Source organism: Macrosteles quadrilineatus, unplaced genomic scaffold, assembly GCF_028750875.1.
Source record: "Macrosteles quadrilineatus isolate MER2022 unplaced genomic scaffold, UCM_ALF_1.0 Scaffold_3__2_contigs__length_128488019, whole genome shotgun sequence".
Classification (NCBI taxonomy): domain Eukaryota; kingdom Metazoa; phylum Arthropoda; class Insecta; order Hemiptera; family Cicadellidae; genus Macrosteles; species Macrosteles quadrilineatus.
The window spans coordinates 40,777,102-40,800,792 of record NW_026542596.1 but is presented as its reverse complement, the minus strand read 5'-3'; the positions used below and the strand labels follow the sequence as shown (position 1 = coordinate 40,800,792).

At 35.8% G+C, this 23,691-nt stretch overlaps 2 protein-coding genes across 8 annotated transcripts in view; one reads left to right on the top strand and one right to left on the bottom strand.

Annotated features, from left to right (window-relative positions):
- The window catches only part of LOC128990769 (phospholipid-transporting ATPase IA), an 83,090-nt gene that overhangs the window by 36,826 nt on the left and 22,573 nt on the right, over nt 1-23,691 (top strand). For all 7 annotated transcript variants that reach the window (XM_054413337.1, XM_054413340.1, XM_054413341.1 and 4 more), the window contains 14 exons: nt 1,037-1,205; nt 8,040-8,145; nt 8,801-8,910; nt 10,548-10,643; nt 11,530-11,661; nt 13,294-13,423; nt 14,148-14,344; nt 15,056-15,202; nt 16,426-16,563; nt 17,861-18,013; nt 18,133-18,333; nt 19,712-19,870; nt 20,777-20,962; nt 23,212-23,469. In XM_054413337.1, the coding sequence (XP_054269312.1) occupies nt 1,037-1,205; nt 8,040-8,145; nt 8,801-8,910; nt 10,548-10,643; nt 11,530-11,661; nt 13,294-13,423; nt 14,148-14,344; nt 15,056-15,202; nt 16,426-16,563; nt 17,861-18,013; nt 18,133-18,333; nt 19,712-19,870; nt 20,777-20,962; nt 23,212-23,469 (2,182 nt within the window). The remainder of the gene's footprint in view (nt 1-1,036; nt 1,206-8,039; nt 8,146-8,800; nt 8,911-10,547; nt 10,644-11,529; nt 11,662-13,293; nt 13,424-14,147; nt 14,345-15,055; nt 15,203-16,425; nt 16,564-17,860; nt 18,014-18,132; nt 18,334-19,711; nt 19,871-20,776; nt 20,963-23,211; nt 23,470-23,691) is intronic.
- On the bottom strand, nt 1,240-7,106 carry LOC128990770 (uncharacterized). Its single transcript, XM_054413342.1, has one exon. The coding sequence runs from the start codon at nt 6,900-6,902 to the stop codon at nt 4,356-4,358; it is 2,547 nt and encodes an 848-aa protein (XP_054269317.1). The 5' UTR covers nt 6,903-7,106; the 3' UTR covers nt 1,240-4,355.

Here is a 23,691-nt window from a genome sequence, read left to right as displayed (position 1 = left end):
TATTAAATCACAGGAAGGTAACTAAACCATTTGTTGACTTTACTTCCGCTCAGTTGACAAATCAAGCCAAGTTTCAGGAAGGCTAATCAGCCTAATAGACAATAAATAAACTTATTTATTTTCAATCTCTTTCAAAAATACATTAGCATCAAAATACATAAAACATAAGGTTGTTCTTGCTTTACGATAATTATTTGGTTTCTTTGATTTTCCATGGGTCAAAAAATGCTGGATTGAGATACTGGTTGATTTATAAGCCAGTTCCAAAGTTCCTCTTTCCAGTTCCTCAAGCCAGTTCCTCTTTCAGTTTTTTTTCTGACAGGTTTTTCATGTTCATTGGCAGGGAATTTATAATTTTGCAGCCAATATACGATGGTTTCTTACTGAATTTTGTGGTTTGGTGGATGGAAGGCTGTAGTATCTAGCTCCCCTAGTATGCTGGTTGTGGAAATCCTGATTCCTAGGAAGATTTAGCTGGCTCGTGTAGATTACTAGTTCATGAATCATGTATAGTGCTGGAAGTGTTAAAATCTTGAGCTATTTTGAAGCTTCTCTACAACTTTCTGCCAAAGCCAGAAAGTACCTTGACAGCCTACTTCTGAGCCACCAGATATTATTTAGGTTGTTGTATGAAGTTCCACTCTAACAAATCAGCCCTGTACCCTGTACCTTATATGTGATTTCACCATGGCATAGTACGCTGCCTTGACTGATTCTTAATAACTTACCGCTTTCAAATCTGTAGTCATAAAATATTCTGAGATTCACTAGTTCCTCTTCATAGAATTTTTGAATCTTCCTGGACAGGTTATAATTTTAATAATTGTAGATTCGTTGTCTTCGGGAGACAACTGTGTCAAACTGGACGAAATACTTTTAGACGTTTTGGCCTCGGTACACATTGCAAGCCTCAGGGTCACTCCTGCACAGTTCACAAATTAAGTGATCAGTTGTATGTACTCTAGTAGATATCAAAGCAAATTCAGTTGCCCTATTCATTGGTTATTTGCGTTGTGTAATGATCTGATTGTCGCAGGGCTGTGCCGCTGGGGCCAGACCGTATCCTACTGAGAGGAGCCATGCTGCGTAACACCAGCTGGATCTTTGGACTGGTCATCTACACCGGACACGAGACCAAGCTGATGAAGAACTCTACATCTGCACCTCTCAAGCGGTCCACCGTCGACAAACAAACTAACACCCAGGTAAATGCTGATCGTCACTTTAAGACATAAGACATAAGACATAAGATATTTATTGCCGTTGATCATTTTTACATGAGATGGGCATGGTCAACATAAATATATACAGTCAATAACATCAAATAATATCAATAATATCGATAATAATCATCAATAATATCTAAATATATTTAAATTAAAACTAAAGTTGCAACTCCAGCCTAGTACCCAAACAACAGCTTCATAAACATTAAATTAATAAAATTGGTAAACCTCATCCAAACAAACAAAAGTTAATGCTTATCATTAATTTGAAAACTTAAAATATATTATCTATGTTGGTGGCCATAAATTCATTAATAGTAAAGAATGGATTGTCTAGAAGCCATTGATACATCTTGGTTTTGAAGCCTTTAAGTGGAGTGGTGTGAGCATTATCGGGAAGCTTATTAAAAAATTTAACACAATTTACCATGTAAGAATTTCCAAACTTTGTTAACCTATGTTGCGGGATTTCAAGTTTGTTTTTATTCCTGGTATTGTGATTGTGTACCTCACGTCTAATAAAAAAAGAATTTAGATTTGTTTTTGTGAATATTAATACATGATAAATATACAAGTTAATGATTGTAGGAATCTTCAATTGTTTGAAAAGACATCTACTATGATCTCCAGGCCTGGCTTGACAAATGGTTCTAATTATTTTTTTTTGAAGAATCAGGGCATCTGAGACATTTGCAGAGTGTCCCCAAAGTATGAGACCATAAGCAATATGAGACTGAAAGAGTCCGAAATAGGCAGTCCTCAGATAGTCAGTAGAGATTATGGAGCTCAGTTTCCAAAACAAACAATTGACCCTTGAGAGTTTTTTACACAAATTTACAACATGGTCATTCCATGTGAGCTTTGAGTCTATGTGAATTCCCAGCAGTTTTACAGATTGATTTAGATCGATGATTGATTTTGATTGATAGTTTTGATTTTGTGAAAGACTGAGCAAAATATTCTGAGTTTTAGTCTCATTACACAGCAGTTTGTTAGCTGAGAACCATTCTTGTGCTTGGTTTTGAGCTGAGGTTATTCTGGCCTCCAAGAGGTCAAGGTTTTTATTACAAGTAAAAAACGTGGAATCATCTGCATAGATAATAGAATTTACACTTACATTTTTGGGAAGATCATTTATTATTACAATAAAGAGAAATGGTCCGAGAACTGAGCCCTGCGGCACTCCCAAGGAGACATCACACAATGATGAGTGAGCACCCATAATATTTACATATTGCTTACGGTTCATTAAGTATGATTCAATTAATTTCAAGGAGTCGCCAGAAACACCATAAAAGTTAAGTTTAGTAAGGATATTGATAGGCGGTACACAATCAAATGCCTTAGTTAAATCTAATAGGGATAGGAAGGCTGATTCTTTATTTTCAAAGGCATGTAGTGCTTTACTGACAATTTTCATTACTGCAGAAATCGTAGAATGTCCGGGTCTAAAACCAAATTGGGACTCAGAAAATAGTCTGTTTATTTCAAAATAGTTGCTAAGTTGATTGTACATAACAGTTTCAAATAATTTTGAAAAAATTGGAATAACGGATATAGGACGATAATTTTGTGGAAGATTTCTGTCTCCTTTCTTATAAACCGGTGTAATTTTAGACAATTTTAACATATTTGAAAAATAGCCAGATTCTAAACATCTACTTATTATATAAGCAAGTGGTTCCTTAATTATATTTATTGTCTGTTTCAGTAAATAGTTGGATATCCAATAAAAATCAGTGCTTTTTGAATTTGATAGGCTTGAAACAATTTTCGAAACTTCAACCAGATTTACACTTGTCCAGTGAAAGGAGTTAGGAGCTATAGGTCTTGTACCCATTAAATCACAGATACTGACATTAGTGTCAGGAATGCCTTTCACCAGTTCATTGACAGATTCTATAAAGTATTGATTTACACACTCAGGGTCAAGAGGGATGACTTTGGTGGAACTTTTGCAGCTTTCTTGGGATATGACCTCCCAAGCAGCTTTGCATTTGTTTCTTGCACTATCAATGTATTTCTCACAAGCTATTTTTTTAGTTAGTTTTAAGTTTTTTCTATAATTTCTTTTACATGTGAGATAAGCGTTATAAGCCAATTGGGTCTGCTCAGAGCCACTCCTTGACAAATCTTTGTAAATATGAAATAAAGTCAGCATTTTGTCTCTTTCAGCTCTTAACTCATTGGTATACCAGTTAACTTTGTTTTTACTAGTTGTAGGTTTGCTTTTTTTACATTTTAATAATGGTGAACAAAAATGCCAAAGGTCTACATATCTTTTAAAGAAGCTATCAAACAGTGTATTAACATTTATCTTGCCGTTTTTGTGCTCTTCGACCATACTCCACTTCTCTTTTATTAATTCATTGGTAAATAGCTGGATAACATTGTTATTCTGTGATCGGTAATAAGAAGTTTGTTGTGATGTTTTACAGTTTTTATTGGTATATGAAATATTAGATTTTAAAGTGAAAAGGAGTGGAGTATGGTCCGCAAAGTGACCCTCAGCTGAGGTAACTTCATACAGATCTTGGGAGAAGTTAACTAAAATGTTGTCCAAACAGGCATTGTTTCTAGTGGGTGAGGAATAAGTACAGTATAAATTAATTGATCTTAATAAGTTCAAAAACAAAATTGAGTTGTTGTTATCAGTTGTTATCATTTCTATGTTAAAATCTCCGCAGACGATAACTTTGGTCCCCCTCGATAAAACCTTCTTCACGGCTAATTCAAGTTTCTCAAAAAATATATCTATGTTGCCACGAGGTGACCTGTACAATGATATAACATACAAATTGTCTTTAATTATTTTAACACAGCTAATTTCTATGTCTATTTCTGAACTAAATTTACTCATATCAAATTTACAGAATTCAATCCCCTCTCTAACAAAAATTCCTGCACCTCCGTTTTTGAAATTCTTTCTAATAAAAAAACTACCGGGAACGTAACCATGTGGTGTAAAAACCTGTAATTCCTCAGAAGTAAGCCAATGTTCTGAGAGACATATTATGTCTATTTTATTTTCCTCACAGAAGCTTTCAAGTTCAAGTAACTTATTTCTCAAACATTGAATATTTACCTGAAGAAGATTTAATCGAGTAGGAGTATACAATTGCCCAGAAGCTACACTATGATATTGACTTGAGACCGTTTTTCTAAAAAACTATGACTTAAGCTACTATCTTTACCCTTGGTTGCCCGATCATCTTCATTGCCACTCACTATCACACTAGATTGACTTTTTTCACCACTAATGACACCAAATGACCGGTCAGACTCCGGAGTAACTGGTAGGTGAAGGCTCCCGTGGTCAGTGGTGGTACTCATAGAGAGGCGAAGAGGGACGTCTGATGTCGGCATCTGCTCTCTGCTCACTGGATTAATCAGCGGTGGGTGATGTGGACTCACTGGTGAAGAGCGGCTAACAACATCTGCATAAGTTTGTTCTCCTGGTGCTATTGGTGTTAGTGGATCTTCTTCCCTCTGGAGATAAGAAAAGGTCTCCAAGCACCTCTCCATTTCCTTTATGAAGGTGTTGTGATCCAGGCCGTTCCGCAAAACACGTGCTGATCTTTGGTTGTATGCAACAATTTTAATCTGGGCCTTAGTCTCCACTTGGAATTTGATGACATTTTTTATAAAATGTTCTACTTTTACTCTATCTCTTATACACCCCATGGGAGAGCAGTAGAGATATTTGTAGCCCTTTCTTTTAAAATCATTGCAGAACTGTCCAAAAGCCTTGTCATAATCATTTAGGTTGGGCTTACCCCAGTAATCCAGCTTTGTTATCAAGCTGTATACTCCAGCTCCATCTTTGACCTGCTGGTATGCCAGATGGTCAGACACACAGTTCCATAGAGTGGGTTTGCCAAATTCCCGTGCGAATGTAACAGCTACCCCAGCTGTCATATGCCTATCGTTCCCAAAGTCACCAGATATTGTGTGAGAGAATGCGACCTCTTTGTTGTTACAATGGTCGTTGATGACCCTGGTCATGTCTTGTTGAGTAATCGTGATATTTTTTCCACACCCAAGATTTACTGTTTGGGTGATATGTTTGATGGCTGTTGGGTCATTTTCTGTTTGGGTAGCCTGACATTTGGTTTGAATTATATCCAGTATCATGTTTGCCACTTTTCTTTTCCCATTTTTGTTTATATGGTAGCCATGTCGAGTGTGATTGAACTTTTCCAATAGATATAGATCTAGCAGGTTGACATCTTTGTTCTTGTAGACTAAAGCCCTGATATTGTTATTAATTTCCGCAATGATCTGGTGGTGGTAGTGGCTATTGTGAAGATCATACCGATATGGTAGGGTGGTTAAAATCAGATTAGTATTTTTACATTTTTCTATCAGACTTGTTAAACAGTTAATGATTTTGTTTGATATAGCAGCCTTATCATCAATAGAATGATGCGCCTTCACATTATTACAGCCTGCCATCAGAAGTATCCAGTCAGTCTCCTTATAGTTTTTCAGGATGTCTGCATTCAGGGAAGAGCTCAGGACATCCTCCAAATGAGCTCCTGGCATTGTACAGCCAAAGGTATCAAATTTTCCCTGAGCCACCAAGTCAATACAGTGCACTAGACCTCGGCCCTGGCTATCAGAAATTATTGCCAGGCGAGAGGTTTGGTTTGCCGCCTTGATTTTCTTAGCCTGACCCTTTGTCGTTATGCATTTCTTCTTACTTGGCTGTGAGGGATTCGGCTTATTTGTGGATTTCTCTGTTGGGATACCAGTCGAGTCCAATTGGTATGTTTCAGAATCCGTAGACGTCAAAGCTTCAAAACTATTCTGCAAAGTTACTTCTGTTATTTGATTGCTTTCTTTTGCCTTATTCAGTTTTCCTTTTTGAGAAATTGTTATCCAGGAGTTACTTTTGGTGGTAGTGACGCATGTTTGAGATTCTTGAGTAATTTTGCAGGTGTTCAAGCTGTTGTTTAGATTACTCGGAGTTTGTTGAGTCATTTTGCCTATTTGAGTTGTAAGTTCATTTTTTTCTTCTTGAAGGATATCAATAATCCTCTGAAGGCTTTTAAGTTCTTCCTTTAATTTATTTAGCTCTTGTTTTAATATTTGAGTATGAAAGTCATCTGTTTTGTGTTTTCTTTCTTCAATCAGCGCCTTTTCCAGTGTTATACATTTTTCAGTAAGTACACTTAATTTTTGTACATCACTTTTATCTGTTGGAGGATTCACTGACACTTCTTCCACATTTACAGTATCGATTTTACTGGACAAAGTGTGTACCTCTACTTTCTGATTTCTGTCACTTCTACTAGCTGAGTTATGATGCAATCTTTGGCTTGGAGTTTTCGCTGATTTCATGGATGGGGTCGATGGGGAACCATTATTTGTCTTGTTCTCCGCTTCCCATGCTTTGGCAATCTCTTTAAGTGCGACACTATAATTATTTTTATGTTTCTGTGCCACAGATTCAAGAGGGTATCTGAACTTATTTTCATAGTAATGAAGTAAATCATTTTTATTTACAAAAGTAGTTTCATTTGAACCAAAAAACAAAACTTCATATTTAACAATTGTTTTAAAGGAGGTATTGTCAACATTTAATATTTTAGCCGGCCAGAAAGGAAATCCTTTAACCTTAGCAAATACAAAGTTTCCAGCCTTAAATTCCTTTGTATTAGTGGGAGAGAACATTCTGAATACTTGAGCTGAAGATAATTGTGATATTTTTAAGATAAAATTTTGGTTAGTTTCTCACTGCACAGATAAGCTTCATGCATATCTTGGTAGTATTGATATCACCTAATATCAATTAACCAGTTGTCTGTTATAACCAGAGGTCTGTTATGTTGAGAACTGACTACACAAGTAAAAGGTCGTAAGCCAACTCTTGGTTGAGGATTGAGGTCTATTATGTTTAGAGCCGACTGCACAAGCAGGAGGTTGTAAGCCAACTCTTGGTTGAAGGTCTATTGGTTGAGGACCAGACTGAGACTACACTTTAGGCTGAGTGAGTTATCAGTCTAGCTTGGAGAGAAAAAAAAAAAAAAACTGACAGTTGAGAAATGTGATTCTGCAGACAGCACTGACAGCAGTAGTGTATTTTGAGGTTATGAAATGTCAAATGTGAAATTGGCGGTTAATATAATGTTCCAACATGAAATGATTAAATTTGAAGGCAAACTTAGACAGCCCCAAATCCAAGCACAATAAAACTAAAACTGGATGGATTGTAAGTATGAATGTGAAAAGATAGAGTTCTAGCTGTTATATGACTCACTGTAACTTGTAGGTTAAGTTAGTAACACTCAGAAATCACAAAATACTAATGAAACTTTATAAAACTAGTCCAAATGAAGAGCAAACTACTGAATTGTTTGTACTAGCAGCCATCTTGAATCCAAAAAAAAAAAAAAAAAAAAAAAAAAAAAAAAAAAAAAAAAAAAAAAAAAAAAAAAAAAAAAAAAAAAAAATATGCTATATAGGTCGTTTTTCATCAAGTAACATTGAAGGGAAAGGTTTATAACATTTTAATTCAAACAAAAAAGTTTGTAAATTGTAACAAGTTTTAACAATACAGTCAAGTCCAGCAACCAGAACCAAGTCCTTTTCTATCATGAAACTGGCTGCTTGTTTATCATAGCATGGAGTGCATTGTTGGAAGTGTACCTATGCTCTAAGTTAAGAAAGGAAAACAGTATTTTTTTTAGTCGTACTTGCTTATCAGAGAGTGAATTGAACAACATTTTTTTTAAATTCCATTACTACTCTAGATTGAACTCTAAGTCTAAATTAATTATTTTTCACTGTACTTTTTGGTTTGCATTGCAGGTGCTGATGCTGTTTATCCTGCTCATCGTGTTGTGTCTGTTGTCGGCAATTTTCAATGAGCTTTGGAATCGTAGTCATACAGAGCACACATACATTGGACTCGCAGGTTAGTGTGTAGGCCTATTTCAAAAAAAAATATTTAAAAAGTTTGTCTTTCAAGTTTTACTGGACGTAATTGATATTGCTATAATTTGAGTGCACTTGAGTGCATCTTTACTAAGTTCCCACCAGGTTTTGTAGCTCCATACCATTTAGATGAAAGATCTGATGATTAGACTGTAAAGCAATTAGTAATTCAAGTGGTAAATGATGGTAAAACTAATGATTGCCCGCCTGTGCTGCCCCTTGCGCTCATTTCTGGATTTTTTTGCATTTATCTTCTTTAATTAATAATTGTTAAGCCGATTTTAACCTTAGAGGTTCCAAACAGATTGTCTTAAAATTTAATTTGTAGCCTACATAAATCATATATGGTAAATATTCATCATATATCATACTTACAACAAATATGGCTTTATTACAAAATGCCGTTAATTTCAAGGTAGCCTACAGATTGTTTTTTATCTAGCCCTTACAACTTAAGAGATTGTTCAGCAATAAAATTATGTAGGCCTATATTTTAAAATTATTATTTTCTGATTTTATGAACACAAATCCAATAGAACAAGTTAAAAAACAAAAGTGTAGTAATTTATTTAAAATATTCACTCTTCCAAGTACACAATATACAATATGACCTATCATTGGCGATTGAATTTCAGATGTTGTCTCTGTGAATTTCGGCTACAACCTGCTGACTTTCATTATTCTCTACAACAACCTGATACCGATCTCGCTACAAGTGACACTGGAAGTTGTCAGGTTTGTACAGGTAAAGTAGCAATCAGTGAAATAACGTCTTTGTCCAGCACCTCATGTGGCATTGCACCTGTCTTTAGTCTTTTGTCCGCTTTACATTAATTTGTTTTTGTTATTGGTATAGGAGTGTTTTTTTATTTCTTGACTTTGTAGAGAACTAATAAAATTACTTATAATTAAAAATATCTTAAGCTACCTCACTACTATCCACCTTAGGCTATTGATATATTTGCTATTGGCTGTCTAAGATCTATAAAACCAGTTTGTCTCTGTCAGCACTATAATCGTAGTTTGATTCGTTAGAATAGATTCCCTCCTTACTGAATAGTTTAAATTAAGAGATATTGATTGTTTGTTTATTTAGCTACAAACATAGGAGACTAAAAATTAAACTCAGGTGACCTTCTGAGACAACCGAAATATGAAGGAGAAGGAGTCTACTGAAATGTAGGCCTAACAGTTTGAAAACAAAATTGTCCAAAATTTACAAACATAAGTTGGTATGAAACGTATACATTTGGTTTTAAAATAATAGACAGTTTTCGTGTCGTGGTATGCTTAAAATCATCGCAATTATTTCGTGTTTGGGCTCAATGTTCTTGTTATTTGATGCAGGTTACAAAAATGTCGTTATTTAATACGCATTATGGTGATATACAAACATTTTACCAACTATGCATTGAGCCCAGTGGGTGACTCATTGTCAAACCCCAGAGCAGCCGAGTGAGGGCTAATTTAGGGGCTGGGTCACCACCCGACCGTCCTAATCCTTCAGCCGCCACGAATCTTTGCGGAAGGTATAATACTTATGACGTTTTAAAATATAAATGTCTGCCTGAAGTAAATGAAAAGCTTACGAATGTAAATCTATAATAATTAATCCAGATAAATTACAAATCTAATGATAGTCCAAAGCAATTATCGAAGAAGTTCAAGATACAAAGCTTAAGATTAAAATGTAGATAATTAATAAAAATATGATCAAAATGCTAATAATGTATATAAAATATATCTTTTGTCTTTTTATGGTAATCCAGATCTCAAACTTAATTAAACTAATTAAACTTGTCTAACTTTAATTAAGTATATTGAGGGTATCGGTATGTTTTATTCACACTGTTATAATGATAAAATGTGTCACATAGATGGTTGAAAGTTTGTTTTTAATAATTAAGATTATACTTATATAAGTGGTAGGCCTAAGGCTCTCGGCAGTTTAAATTTTGTTAACTTTGTTTTGGTGCTGCTTTTTAATATCTAACTAAACTGGTTGACATTGCTGGATTCATTTCTTGTACCACATAAAATGTAATCTTACATAAAATTACTGGTGTATTGTGTTGCTTGCTTGATTGACTGCTATTTTAAAGTCAGTTTTGATTAGTTTGGTTATCAGGCAAGTGAAGGTAACAAACAAAAATGATGTACTGTATTTGGAGTGTTTATTTAATTTTAATTCAGGTTAAAATCTTCAAAAAACTACTAAGACAGAAACTAACCAGCGTCCTAACCGACAAGTTCTATGTGCAATCAGCAAAACTGCTATTAATAGAAACATAACTTTTATTGCACACTTTTATTTTTAACACACGACAATAATTTGTATTGCACCTGTTGGTAGTTTGGTCTTCATCTATGGTTTGTTCACAGGCAACCTTCATCAACATGGACCTGGATATGTACCACGAGGAGTCTGACACTCCTGCGATGGCTCGAACCTCCAACCTCAATGAGGAACTTGGCATGGTATGTGATACTACAGATATTTTAATCATGTTATAGCAAAATGAATTAATTATCTAATTTAGTCATGGAGACAACCCCTACCCTTTTCATGATTGAACTGCTGGTAATATTTTCTCATAACTCGTCACTGTATTGTTAAAGCCCATTGACACCTATGGTAAACCTCATGAATTTTTTGTAGGTACATAAAATTCTTATTTTTGTTTTACAAAAACAGGTTGGCGGCCTCTTTTACCTTGCATTTATCTGTCCACATGGCCCACAGAGGCCTGTACGTTGAATGTATCCAGCAAAGCAAGGGGTGAGCCGGTACAGTATAAGGGTACTGCACTGATAAAAAGTAGTTTTAGGTACCATTATTTTATTTTATTTTTTATTTTTTTTTTTTTTTAAGAGGTTGGCGGCCTCTTTTAACCTTGCATTTGCCCGTCCACATAGACTAAGCGCCCGTGCGTGGATCGTTTGCAGCAAAGCAAGGAGTGAGCCGGTACAGTACAAAGGTGAACTGTACTGATAAAATGTTATCGGCAGTGACCAGGATCCGAACCCACGACATCGCTGCCTTGGGCCCGAAGTTTGCGACGCTACCGACTGAGCCACCGACTCACTAAATTACTCTCTAAATTTGAATTTAGAGTGAACGAAATGGATTATCCGAACCCATGACATTGCTGCCTTAGTCCCAAAGTCTGTGGCACCAACGACTGAGCCACCAACTCACTAACATTGTTAAACATTAGTTAAACATTGTTGAATTTTCGTTTCAGTATTATACTTCTTTCTTGTTCTTACACTCTAACCGTGTACTGCACTACAACTCTATAAATAAGCGTTTTGTCTAAAACATTCATTTCTTCAAGCATAAACATCACGTTGTGTATTGCAGGTTAAGTATATATTCTCTGACAAGACTGGTACTCTGACCAGGAACGTGATGGAATTCAAAGAATGCAGCATCGGAGAACATCTTTACAGTCTACCAGCCACTGCAGACTTGGACGACTCCTTGCTCATACAAGTGAGTAGGTTTGCTGTAGCTAACACTATTAAGATTGACACATCTGAGTGTAGGATGAGGACAGTGGAGTGAGATGCTTTGTTATTGTGGAAGGCCACTGTTTATATGGCCAAGACTATTTTTTTTTCAGCAGAGTGCATGTTATCAGTAACTGGTTCTTGCACTTCTACAATTCAAAAATGTTATTCAGAAAAAAAAACTCAAAAGTCTAGTCAAAAATATGTAGCAATATGTTCCCATTAGTTCTTAATGTACCATATACTTTTTTGTGTCCCATATTCGCACCTTAGGCTAAAATTTAACCAAGAACCGTTTTCCCGTTACTTCAGAGTAGGCCTAGAGAGTCACATATCAATTTGGCATTACATATTTTGATAAAATCCAAATAGTGATTGGTGGGATTTGAACGCAACACCTCTGAAAAACAAACCATGCGCTCTACTACTAGACCAACTTGTTCCCCTTGTCACATTAGATCCATACAATGTGTATAATTTAAGGTGAAAATGATAAGATAATAAGAGTTGAATGGGTAAATGATAGCTTTGTTACTGACTAAGACCAGCTGGTTTTATAGCCAAAAACATTAAGAAAAGGAAAAGACCAATGAACATCTGGGTACAGTTTCATTCCATCTAAAAACTACTTTTATAGGATCGAACTGGCAATCTTTTGATTATAAGGTGAAAACAATAACCACTATATCTATACAGTTAATAAAATTAAGCATTTTAGCTGTTAGGAGTATTTCAGGTGCATTGCTGAAAGAAGGCCAGTCTACACACAAGGATTTCACATACGTTTTATCTGTGCAGGTAAAACATTGCAGTCAAGTCGTAGCAAAGAAATGCGTCCACACGGTACAGGTTTCAGCAACAATATTTTGTAGTTTTGTGATAACTTACAGTGTATGTGCACGTTTTATCATGGAAAATGTGTTATTGTGGTCAATTTTTGCAGTCTGTGTTGCAAGAAAGGAAAGAAATAAGTCTGAGTGCCGACGACGCTAACTATGGTCAAGACGTTGGTTACTAAAAAGACAAACATTTTCATAATCTTTTCTCTGATCACGTTTGAATCTACTGCTTTGTATTTTTCAACAAGACTCTAAGTCTGATTCTTCTTATCACGGTCCCTATGTTCCTTACTCTTGACTTCTGTCAGGTTCGATGAATTCGACAATAAACTCACAGAAACAATGGCGAAAATCTGTCATCGTAAAAAAAAACACTTATCCCTCTGACAGCATGTGAAGACAACACTCTAGACTGGAGAGTTAATCGTGAAGACAGAGTTGAAACGGATGACAGTGCACACACGCAACGTCTTGTCTGAAAATGTTGTCAAAACTATGCTCTCCTCAATAGTTTTATCTCTCCGTCATCCCTCTCCACGCAGTTCTAAAAAATGCACAGATTTGCTGTCAACACGCAACGACATGACTGAAATTTTTTTACCTGTGCAGGTAAATCGTACAAGAAATCCTTGCCTGTAGACCAGCCTTTACAGGTAAAAATAAATATTAGATGGAAATTCCCATAGTTTCTTCTTCTATAGAAAACATAAAGTTGTGTCCTTTGCAGGCTGTAATAATTAACAGTGTTATGACTTATCTGTCATGTTTGTTGACAGCACTTAAAGCGAAATGACAAGCTGTCACAGACCATCCGAGACTTCATGGTGTTGATGTCCGTTTGTCACACTGTCATTCCGGAGAAACAACCAGACAACAATGACATCATCTATCATGCCTCGTCTCCTGGTAAGAAACTCCTACTGTGTAAACACTTTCTAGAAGAAATTCTTTCCCATATAAATCGCTGATGATTGAGATTTATTTTACCACGGTCATTTTCCATCAATGATTAGGCCTTCTAAAACTGAGGTGTGCTTAACAAAATTTTGGATAATGGTATCTATTTCCATCTTGTACACTAGAAAGATGCTTGTATTGTCAAAAGTATTTTTAATCACTTACAAAATGTTAATTTCAATAAAGCTAGTTTACTTAAGAAGATTAACTCAATAACCAAATGGTGTCCATGGGCTAAAATATACACAAAGAAGGTTACCTCAACACAATTAACATTATATTTTGTCCCAATATAGCACTTGTTTAGGTTAGAGATTATATTGAAGACGTATTCACAGAGTAAATTGAGGTGAAATTTCACATTGGGGAAAATTACAGGGTTGGCAACACTGAAGATTACTTCAGTTTTGAACTTTAAGTGACATTTCTTTTCAATCTTCCCTCGGAAGAAGACCAATATTAGAGGGAAATATCAGTGGCATGTGACCTTCCCTGGAATTTATACATTCTTAGGTCAGCTAGCTGAACTCTATTCCTTATCCGTATTGGATAAAACCTCTTTCCTCTTGCTCTTGGTTTTCTTGGCTTTCCTTTAAAATTAAAAAAAATATTTGCTTTTTCCCCTGTTTTGTTGTTTTATTCTTCAAACTTAACTTTTTTCATATTTTTCCAGATGAAAGGGCTCTACTTCAGGGAGCAAAAGCTTTTGGCTTTGTGTTCGACACAAGAACGCCTGATTCTGTGGAAATAGTCGCGCTGGGCAGCAGGGAGAAGTATGAAATACTAAGCGTCATTGAGTTTACAAGTGCGAGGAAAAGAATGTCAGTCATAGTTCGAACACCAGAGGGGAAGATCAAACTGTTTTGCAAGGTGAGTTCTTATGCTTGTTTGAAGTTAGAACTTGTAACTTTGCAACAGAAGAGGATAATGCAAGAGAAGAAGACTGTTTTTCAAATAAACTCTATATTCAGTTAACTTAAACTTAAACTTTTAAATTTTTACCTGTTATTGCCTGTGATATTAGCTTATTAATCTAGTCTGACTGGGTTACTGTGTAACCCTATTTTACCATAATATGTGACTATGTCTATTGCAAGATTGTTTTGCTTAAGGACAATAAAGGATTTCTGATTTCTGATTCCTACACTACCATTGATTATAGAAATGCATTGTACCCCTTAGTTTCTTAATATTAACTTTGCTACTATTGTTGTTTAACGTTAGAATTTCAGTTTAACTTTTCAGGGAAAATCATCTCTCGCTGATTGGTATTTGAGAGATGTCATATGTAGTAGAACTTCAGAGGAAATATCTTCTACATTGCGCAAAACTGGGTTTTGAACATTCATTATTTTATTTACAAATATGCTAGGCAAGAAATTCTCAAGCAGACTTCAAACATTGAGTAAATACAGAAAAAAGAGTTAGCCTACACTTTTCATTTTATTTTTTTCGTGTTTCCAACCCTTGTTTTTCAATAGATTACTCTGAAAATGTTCATGTTCAAAAAAGGATGTTACATTTAAAGCAATAAAATTCTAAGTGTTCAAAACCATTATTGCTCAACAATATGTATTGTAGGGCGCAGACACTGTGATATATGAAAGACTGTCTGCGAATGGTCGAGCGTTTGCGGACACGACTCTCAAACATCTGGAGGAGTTTGCGCAGTCTGGTCTGCGAACGTTGTGCTTCGCCTCTGTTGACCTGTCAGAGAGGTCGTACAAGGTCAGTTGTGCAAAGGTTTACAGGGTATCTCCTGGTGATGCATCACAGAAAAGTCACTAAAGCAGGGTAGAGAATCTCAGAAGTCCCTATGTTTAATTTATGTTTTCTTATTTTAAATTAAAATATACCAAAAAATCCTACATTATTAGGAAAAGAAACTTATAAATATATTTACCATAAAAAATTAAGTCTGATAAAGTATCGCATCCACAGTGAATGCCTATAAATATCCACAATTCGTAACCTCCTAGTAGCTTGATTACAGGACGACGCCACCCGTCCCAGTTTATAAAATATATGTTTTTATTAAACTCTTAACACAGTTAGCTGTACCTCGCCAAAGTATTCTGTAGCGGCCGGACGAGATAGACTTTTTTTGTAGAGTATTTTAGTAAATATTTCACCATTTTTGTTATTAACATTTTTCATTTTCGTCCGCTAAATCACAAATGGATTTTATGAAGTGATAATGCTGCAGTCACTAGGTCTAGCCTTAAGTAATGTAAAAAACAATACCGAGCTGCGTCCTAAGACAAAAAAAAATTCAAAAAATATAAAAAATATAAAAAAAAACAAAAAAAAACGTTTAATCCGAAATATTTGGTAATCCGAAATGGGCCCGGTCCCAACCATTTCGGACTAACAGGACTCTACTGTACTTGTTAATAGCTATAAAACCCTTAGAATAAAGAAAAGTATATGCATTTTACCCACTGACTTATGAAAAATGCATTAAAAGTCAACATTTACAATTTGAGACTTGAACTCAATGAGTGTGTAAGCCTAAATATTCCCCCAGCGCATTCTTGTATTTCCCTAGCATATTTCTTATTGGTTTAAAAATTAATTATATGTTTATTATAACTATTTTTACAGTAATTATTGTTCTTTTATAATTATTTAAGTGTACTAATGTGCATGAAATAAACAAGAAATTTGGTAGGGCCTATTTGATTTACCTACTATTGTTCAACCACACTACACAATTAATTGCTAGATATTAAAAGCCTGAAAATATTATTCTTTCTAAAACCTCTCTTGACTGAAACTGCATGGTGAAATACTCTAATTATCACGAATAGTGAAACGTTTTCCAGTGTTTATGCCTGAATTGTACTGTTTGCCACTCAGCAGTCAATATATCCCAACAACAATCCCAACTCTTAGAACCTAAGCCTTTTTGTTGTATGTTACACATTCTCCCATAATGGTAATTTTTCCAGGAATGGAGGGAGTTGTACATGAAGGCCTGCACGTCGATACAGAACAGAGAGACAAAGATAGAGGACGCGGCCAACATGATAGAGAAGGACCTGATATTGTTGGGAGCTACAGCTGTGGAGGACAAGCTGCAAGAGCAGGTACAAGTGTCAAGCAAATTACTTCTTATTATTTTTTGTAATAAATACCCCTGCTGCAGCAAACCTAAAGACCAAGTGAATTTAAATTTTTCTGATTGGATTTTTACTCAAATTAAAAAAAAGTCATATTTATTGAAATAGCATTAGATTTAACAAGTAGGGAAAGGTTGTTTTGATCAAATGTTAATAGTAGGCCTATAGGATGAAAGAAATAGATTTGCCATATTCGATCAAAATATAAGTAAACTACAACAGTTTCCTTTTTCTCCATAAAAATGACATGGGAATTTTAAATGTACAGAATTTTTATGTCATTTGAATCCTATAGGTCTAATTGTACAACAAAGCTTCAGTATACAAAACTGTTTATTTTTTAAGCTCTACATGGTAGTGATAATAAAAGTTAGTCATTTACAGGTTTCAAAGGTAAAAATTGGAAAAAAACTAATTTTGAAAAAGTTTAAATCTCTATAAGTCTGTTTTTATTACCTGATCTTTCTGGTTTGCGAATTCAAGTAAGTTCATCCAGATCATGCCAAATTTAATCAAAATCGACCAAAATTACTTGAGTAATTGTGTTTACGGAGATACACACGAATAGTGTTTTTGGCGTCTCAGGACATCGAAATAAAAAATAAATCCTTCCCAGGTTTTTCAAACCGCCTATGATAATAGCTTCTTCCCTACAGGGAATTTGCTAAAACACAACTTATGCCAAGAAACACCTATTTTCAGACAAATTACATACTCACATTACAAATTATTTTGAAAAGTTATACAACTCAGTTGAATTTTCTGAGAAAATTAGAGTCTATGGACTAGTAGAGACCCAGTACAAACATAACATTGATATTTTGTCCTATTATAGAACTTCTTCAGAAAGTATATTGAAGGATTGGGTTAGGTGTGAGGAAGGATAGGATAAGCAGGCTTACCTAAAGAAATGTAGGTATCCCACGTCATTCACTACAGAACATAGAAGAAAATACAAAATAAAATAAAATAACGGTTAGGTTAGGTATGCTTCAATTTACTTTTGGCTTAGCCTGAATTAATGTAATAACAGTTCTGGGTAAGAGCCTAGCATCCTAGATTGTGAATGGTGGGTATTTAAAACTATAGTAAAGTAATACAAGTTTTAGTAAATTAGTAAAAAATGTTTACAAAACTATTCTTTTACACAGATAAGAGCTCTTTCCCTGAGCTCGAACTTGTGGTCCATTTAGGGAACAATAATTTAAAATCTAGTTTTGTAGTTCTTGTATATGGTTTTACAAAGTCTATTTTGTTTGTGTAGGTGCCAGAAACCATTGCTGCTCTCATGAAGGCAGACATCAACGTTTGGGTGTTGACGGGGGACAAGCAGGAGACAGCCATCAATATCGGCTACTCCAGCAAACTCATCAGCCACGGCACTCCGCTTATCATACTCAACGAGACTAGTCTTGATGTAAGTATTTTATTATTACTATAACCACTTGCCTACACATACTATTAAATGAAATTGAAATGTATTTACTAACCCTACAGTTGCGTCACACACAATCTACATGCTGTGTTTGATCGCAGGGTCTGCGGGAGGTAATACACAGGCACTGCTCAGAGCTGGGCGAGGCGCTGGGCAAAACCAACAACAACCTGTGTCTGGTCGTCGACGGAGCATCACTCAAGTTCGCCCTCACACACGAGCTGAGGCGAGAGTTCCTACAACTCTGCATCAGCTGCAAGTCTGTGATATGCTGTCGCGTCTCACCCATGCAGAAGGCGGAGGTCAGTTTTCTTATTTTGCCACAAATTTGAACAAAATCTGTGTATTCCCTGCCCAAACGAACTGTGTCATTTGTCATTCTAACAGCCTTTGCAACAACAATATGCTGCTTTGAAATCAAGACTCAACTAAACAATTATGAGGCTCATACTGCTTTATGGTTCAGAACCTGGATCATTAACAAAAATTCTAGAAATGTTATGGTTTTTGAAAACAAGGTCTGAAAAAAATCTTTGTTCCAACAAGAAAATTGAGTCTAGAAGATCAAACACATTTCACCGAGATTATACAATTTTGATTTTGTAAGGCTAATTAAATCCGGAGGTAACTTCTAACTGGAGACATTTTGAGCAATGAAGAGAACTTGGTATAAATCATATTTTATATGTTCCTAAAGGCAAAAGACCTGCTGTAAGGCCCAAAGCAAGATGGTGTGACCAGGTTGGAAGAGATTATACAGGGTGCGGTAAAAAACTATCTATTTTATGCAGCGACAGGTCGTCTGAGAGTGGTGGAGTTAAGCTCGTTGGATAGCCTACACTATGCCATTATCCGTGGTCATAGAGTAGTGGTCACCTGACAACTTGAGTTTGTTATCGAATCAAATTATAAAGTATTGATTCAGTCATTGCAACTCAGTGGCAGTTCTGTGTATTCTTTTAATTAAAGTGATGTGGATTCTGTCAAATAGCACAATCATGAGGTGGGTTACCAACTTTAGAACTATGGCTTCTGCATTCAAAAAGAAGCTGACAAGTCTTCCAAAGAAGATCGGACGCCAGACAACTAATTTTCGAAAGAGCTGGTGCTGCTGTAGAAAACAGTCCTTGTAGGCCCGCGTGAAACAAGCATCTGCTTTGAACATGTCTGACCGCTCAGTTAGACAAATTTTGAGGTTTGATCTAAATTCTTAACCAAATTAACTAAACTAATTAACTTAATTAATTTGGAGAACGTTGAGTGCTGCTGAGTTTACGTTTTGTTGATTATACAGATAATCACAACGGAACCTCTCCATGTCTACCTAATTTAAAGAATGCATGGAAATGCCGCTGAGTTGCAATGACTGAATCATTACTTTTTTTAAACGACTCTATAACAAACGTGCGTTGCTCAGGTGACCACTACTCTAGGACTACAGATAATGGCATCAAGTAGGCTTTTCAACGAGCCTATCCCCACCACCCTCAGACAACCTGTCGCTGAACAGTGTGCTGCAGAAAATGGATCGTAAATAGGGTGATACTAGGAACCGAACCTACTGGAGGGGCTGTCTTGATCAACCTAGTACCTATTTGGGTAGGTGTAACCACTTCAGGAAGTATAATACCAACTGTTGTGTAGTAAAATGTTTGTAGATAACAATTTGTTGTTGTGCAGGTGGTAGACCTGGTCACCTCTAACACTGACAGTGTGACTCTGGCTATTGGAGATGGAGCCAATGATGTAGCCATGATACAGAAGGCGCATGTTGGTATTGGCATCTCCGGGGTGGAGGGACTACAGGCAGCGTGTGCCAGCGACTACTCCATAGCACAAGTGAGATTGTAGATAAAATATTGGTACTTACGTATTATACGGAGGCCACTTATTTTACAGCGCGCTGCGGCGGTTGGGTTAAGTTGGGTTATCATAAATATGTTTGTAGAACTTTCCTAGTTTCGTTATGAATCGAACTATACGAGATGAGTCATAAAAACTTATGATAACCCAACCTAACCTAACCGCCGCAGCGCGCTGTAAAATAAGTGGCCTCCGTATAATACGTAAGTACCAAAATATTATAGTTTATACATAACCCCTGTAAGTACACACTCACATACATTCAAGGGAGGCTAGTCTAGTTGTTGAGCGCGGGACTTCTGTCCCTTAGGTACCAGGTTCAAATTCCATCAAATCACAAATGGCTTTTTCTAGGCGACAATGCCACAACCCCTAGGTCTAGCCTGAAGTACAGTAATGTGAAAAACCATCCTGGGCTAGTACCTTAGCGTCCTAGGACAAAAAACACCGTGTACATAACAATAAATAAATATGTTATCTTATATTTACCATAGTCAATTCATTCAGGGACTAGGGTTCCTTATTGCCCTCTTTATAATTTTTTTATTCTCTGATGACCATGTTGTCTTAGTCATTTATAAAGTTTGTCGTTTTGTGTTCTGACATTGATCAACTGTAAAATTTAGTAAAGGTTCAAAGTTCAAAGAAAAACTTTTTAATTAACAGGTCTAGAGGCAGCTTATGAAATTATAAATAAAGAGACAAAAAGTTAAAAAAACGTTTCCTTAAGTACCCTAAAGGCAACCCATTAGAAAGTGTGTAGAGTGTATACTATTTGAAGTCTATTTCAATTCATCTTCGGAAATCACTTTTCATGTTAGTGATACGTAAATGAATACCGGTAAGTCAAATCGAGCAGTGATAATTGCGTCTCTGTTACAGTTCCGCTTCCTACTAAAGCTTCTATTCGTCCATGGATCGTGGAACTACCATCGGCTCTGTGAGCTCATATTGTACAGCTTCTACAAGAATATCTGTCTCTATGTGATGGAGCTGTGGTTCGCCATCTACTCCGGATGGTCGGGACAGATCCTCTTTGAAAGATGGACGATTGGTCTTTACAACGTGGTACGTATTAAAGGAACTTATATATTTAGTCAAATTTGTTATATTACAAAGATAAAAGGTGAAAATTAATAAAATACACACTTACAAACCTATATCATTACGGAGGGTTAAAAATAATTGCCATGAAATTTTGATAATTGTTTATAGAATGATAATGGATCAAATGTGACAGGTAGCCGAATGAAACAACGGAAATGCGCTACGAATAAATAATTTATTATACTTATGACAAAACAAATATGTAGCTTCCGACTTGCTGTATAATTTATTTACGTTGAAAGAGAGAATACAATTCCAAAATAAGTTATTGGGGAACATAGCCTCCCGAGGAGGCTATGGGGAAAGGCGACCTGGAAATTTACATGACCGACCGAATTGAATTTAGAGAATTTTTAGATTTTAGACTAACTCAACTGAGTGCTCTCCGTCCATAGCGTAGAGTTGGGCGTGGAGGGGAACCAGCCAATCACGTTGCGGCTATGCCGCGTGACATCAGTGCAAACACTGGACAGTGTTGCTGCCTAACGATTCCTCAGGGCGTTAGGCAAACTGTAGCTGCGCGTTAATTGATTTCGTCAAGCAACCTGCTGAGCTGTTTCAGCGAATTCCAGCCACGCACGTTACACTTCCAAGAACGTTGGCCTGGCCTAGCGCTGAGCCACGGCTGACGGAATATTCCATGGTGAGGCAACTGGCTGACGCAAAAGTTGGGAGGTTAACACAGTCCAATATTACAGACCCTCCTTTTATATTTGAAATAAAGCAAAGCTTTTGTGACGGTATTGACAGGGTTTCTTGAGGGTGTAGCAAAAACCTCCCCAGCTGATATGCAATGGGTCTGGGAATTTTTGGGGCCGTCACACAAATAGATTGGTAAAATAGTTTAAAATTTTTTGAATAAGTGGACTGTATTTTGTATAGGAGAGTTTCGTTTTATTTACATTAAAAGAATCACTTACTGTTCTTGGTTAAATAAATCTTCTTAAATAAATAACTTATATCTTCTTGAAGTTGGATAAAACTTTAATAATAATTTTTTTGAATTTATTTTTTCATACTTACACTCTTTTTATACATCTTCATTCAGGTCGTTCTGTCTTCATCACAGTCACAAAAGTCTCAGATGCTGTTTTTAAAAGATTTAATTGTTGAGCATTTTTAGAGTAGTTAAACTGCTTGCATTCTAACAGTGTTGCCAATTTTAATAATGAATTATTATTTTTAGATACAATGTAATATAATATAATTTGATGTAACAACATATGATAATTTTAATATTGACTAGCTGACCCGTTCTACGCACGGGGATCTTATAGTATTCAGTTGAAACCTTCTTATATACAGTATAAAGAACAGCAGTTGGTTTGCATATTTTCAGATATGCTGGCCAAACTATTATACATAACCTCATTTTATGTTGTTTGTTGTTGTTCCGGATCGGTATGACAATCAATAAAAGGTTAAATTACCTGTGTCCGCCGGTCGATCCTAATGTATCCTATTACAGGTGATGCATTTCGGCAAAATTAAATCGCCATCATCAGTCCTAATATAAGGTTTTGAGCTTCCCTGGTACAGAACTTCATAAGGTATATGATTCTGAGCAATGTACAGACAAAACTCTAATTTTATTTATATAGATATGAATTGTAATTTAAGCTTTAATAATAATAAATTGTAAACATAAACATTGGTTAATGAATTTTGATTGACTTATTTGCAATAATTTAAATATGAATGAAATAAAGAAAACTAATAAATATTTAACAATAATAAACTTACTAAGCTTCCTTTTGGCTGTTTATAATTGATTGTAGCTTAAAAAAGCTTCTTTTATCTGGTGTCCAGTAACCAGACAAATTTGTTTATTAGCTTTTTGAATCATTTGATGTAAAAGTAATGAGTGACGATACATCGCAACATACCATAGTGACTTGACTTCTTTCTTGGACTTGCACCTATTTTCGGACATTATTGCTAAAGTGGGAAATGATCATGATCTTACTGTGTCTACTAGAGATGCTCATAGATGTTGCTTTGATTTCAGATGATTACAAATTTGTCATGCTTTAGTATTGATGCAAAGTAGAAGTCAATAAAACTAAAAACAATTGTATTTTATAAAATCTATTCCAGGGTTTAAGATTTTGGACTCAATAACAGGATTTGCGATCAAGTTCGACCATCACTAGTCCACGCAAATTTTCACTAAATAAAAAATCCTTCACTATATAACCTTGTTTTGCCAGTTGTTCACCGCAGCTCCACCACTAGCCATGGGTATCTTGGATCAGCTGTGTTCTGCCAACACCATGCTCAGGTATCCCAAGCTCTACGCTCACCGATCGTTCCACTTTGACGTCGGAGTGTTCTGGGTGTGGATCGTCAACGCTCTGTTTCACTCAGTTCTGCTGTTTTGGCTGCCGATGTACGCAGTCAAGAACGACATCATTTGGAAAAACGGCAAAGAGGGCGGCTACTTGGTCCTCGGCAACATGGTTTATACGGTAATATTAGTTGTGTTATTGATTAGCATAGTTATTTTGTTGTCTTTCAAATCTTCTATTTCCAGAGAGTTCCTCTCAGGTCACGCATTCATTCTGTCCGTGACCAATCACTCTAGTCTTTCAGTTATTTGTGTTTTTACCTCTGTGGACAGGCAAATGCAAGGTAAAAAAGCCACTAACCTCTTGAAAAAAAAACTTTATCAATAATCCAAATTGATAAGC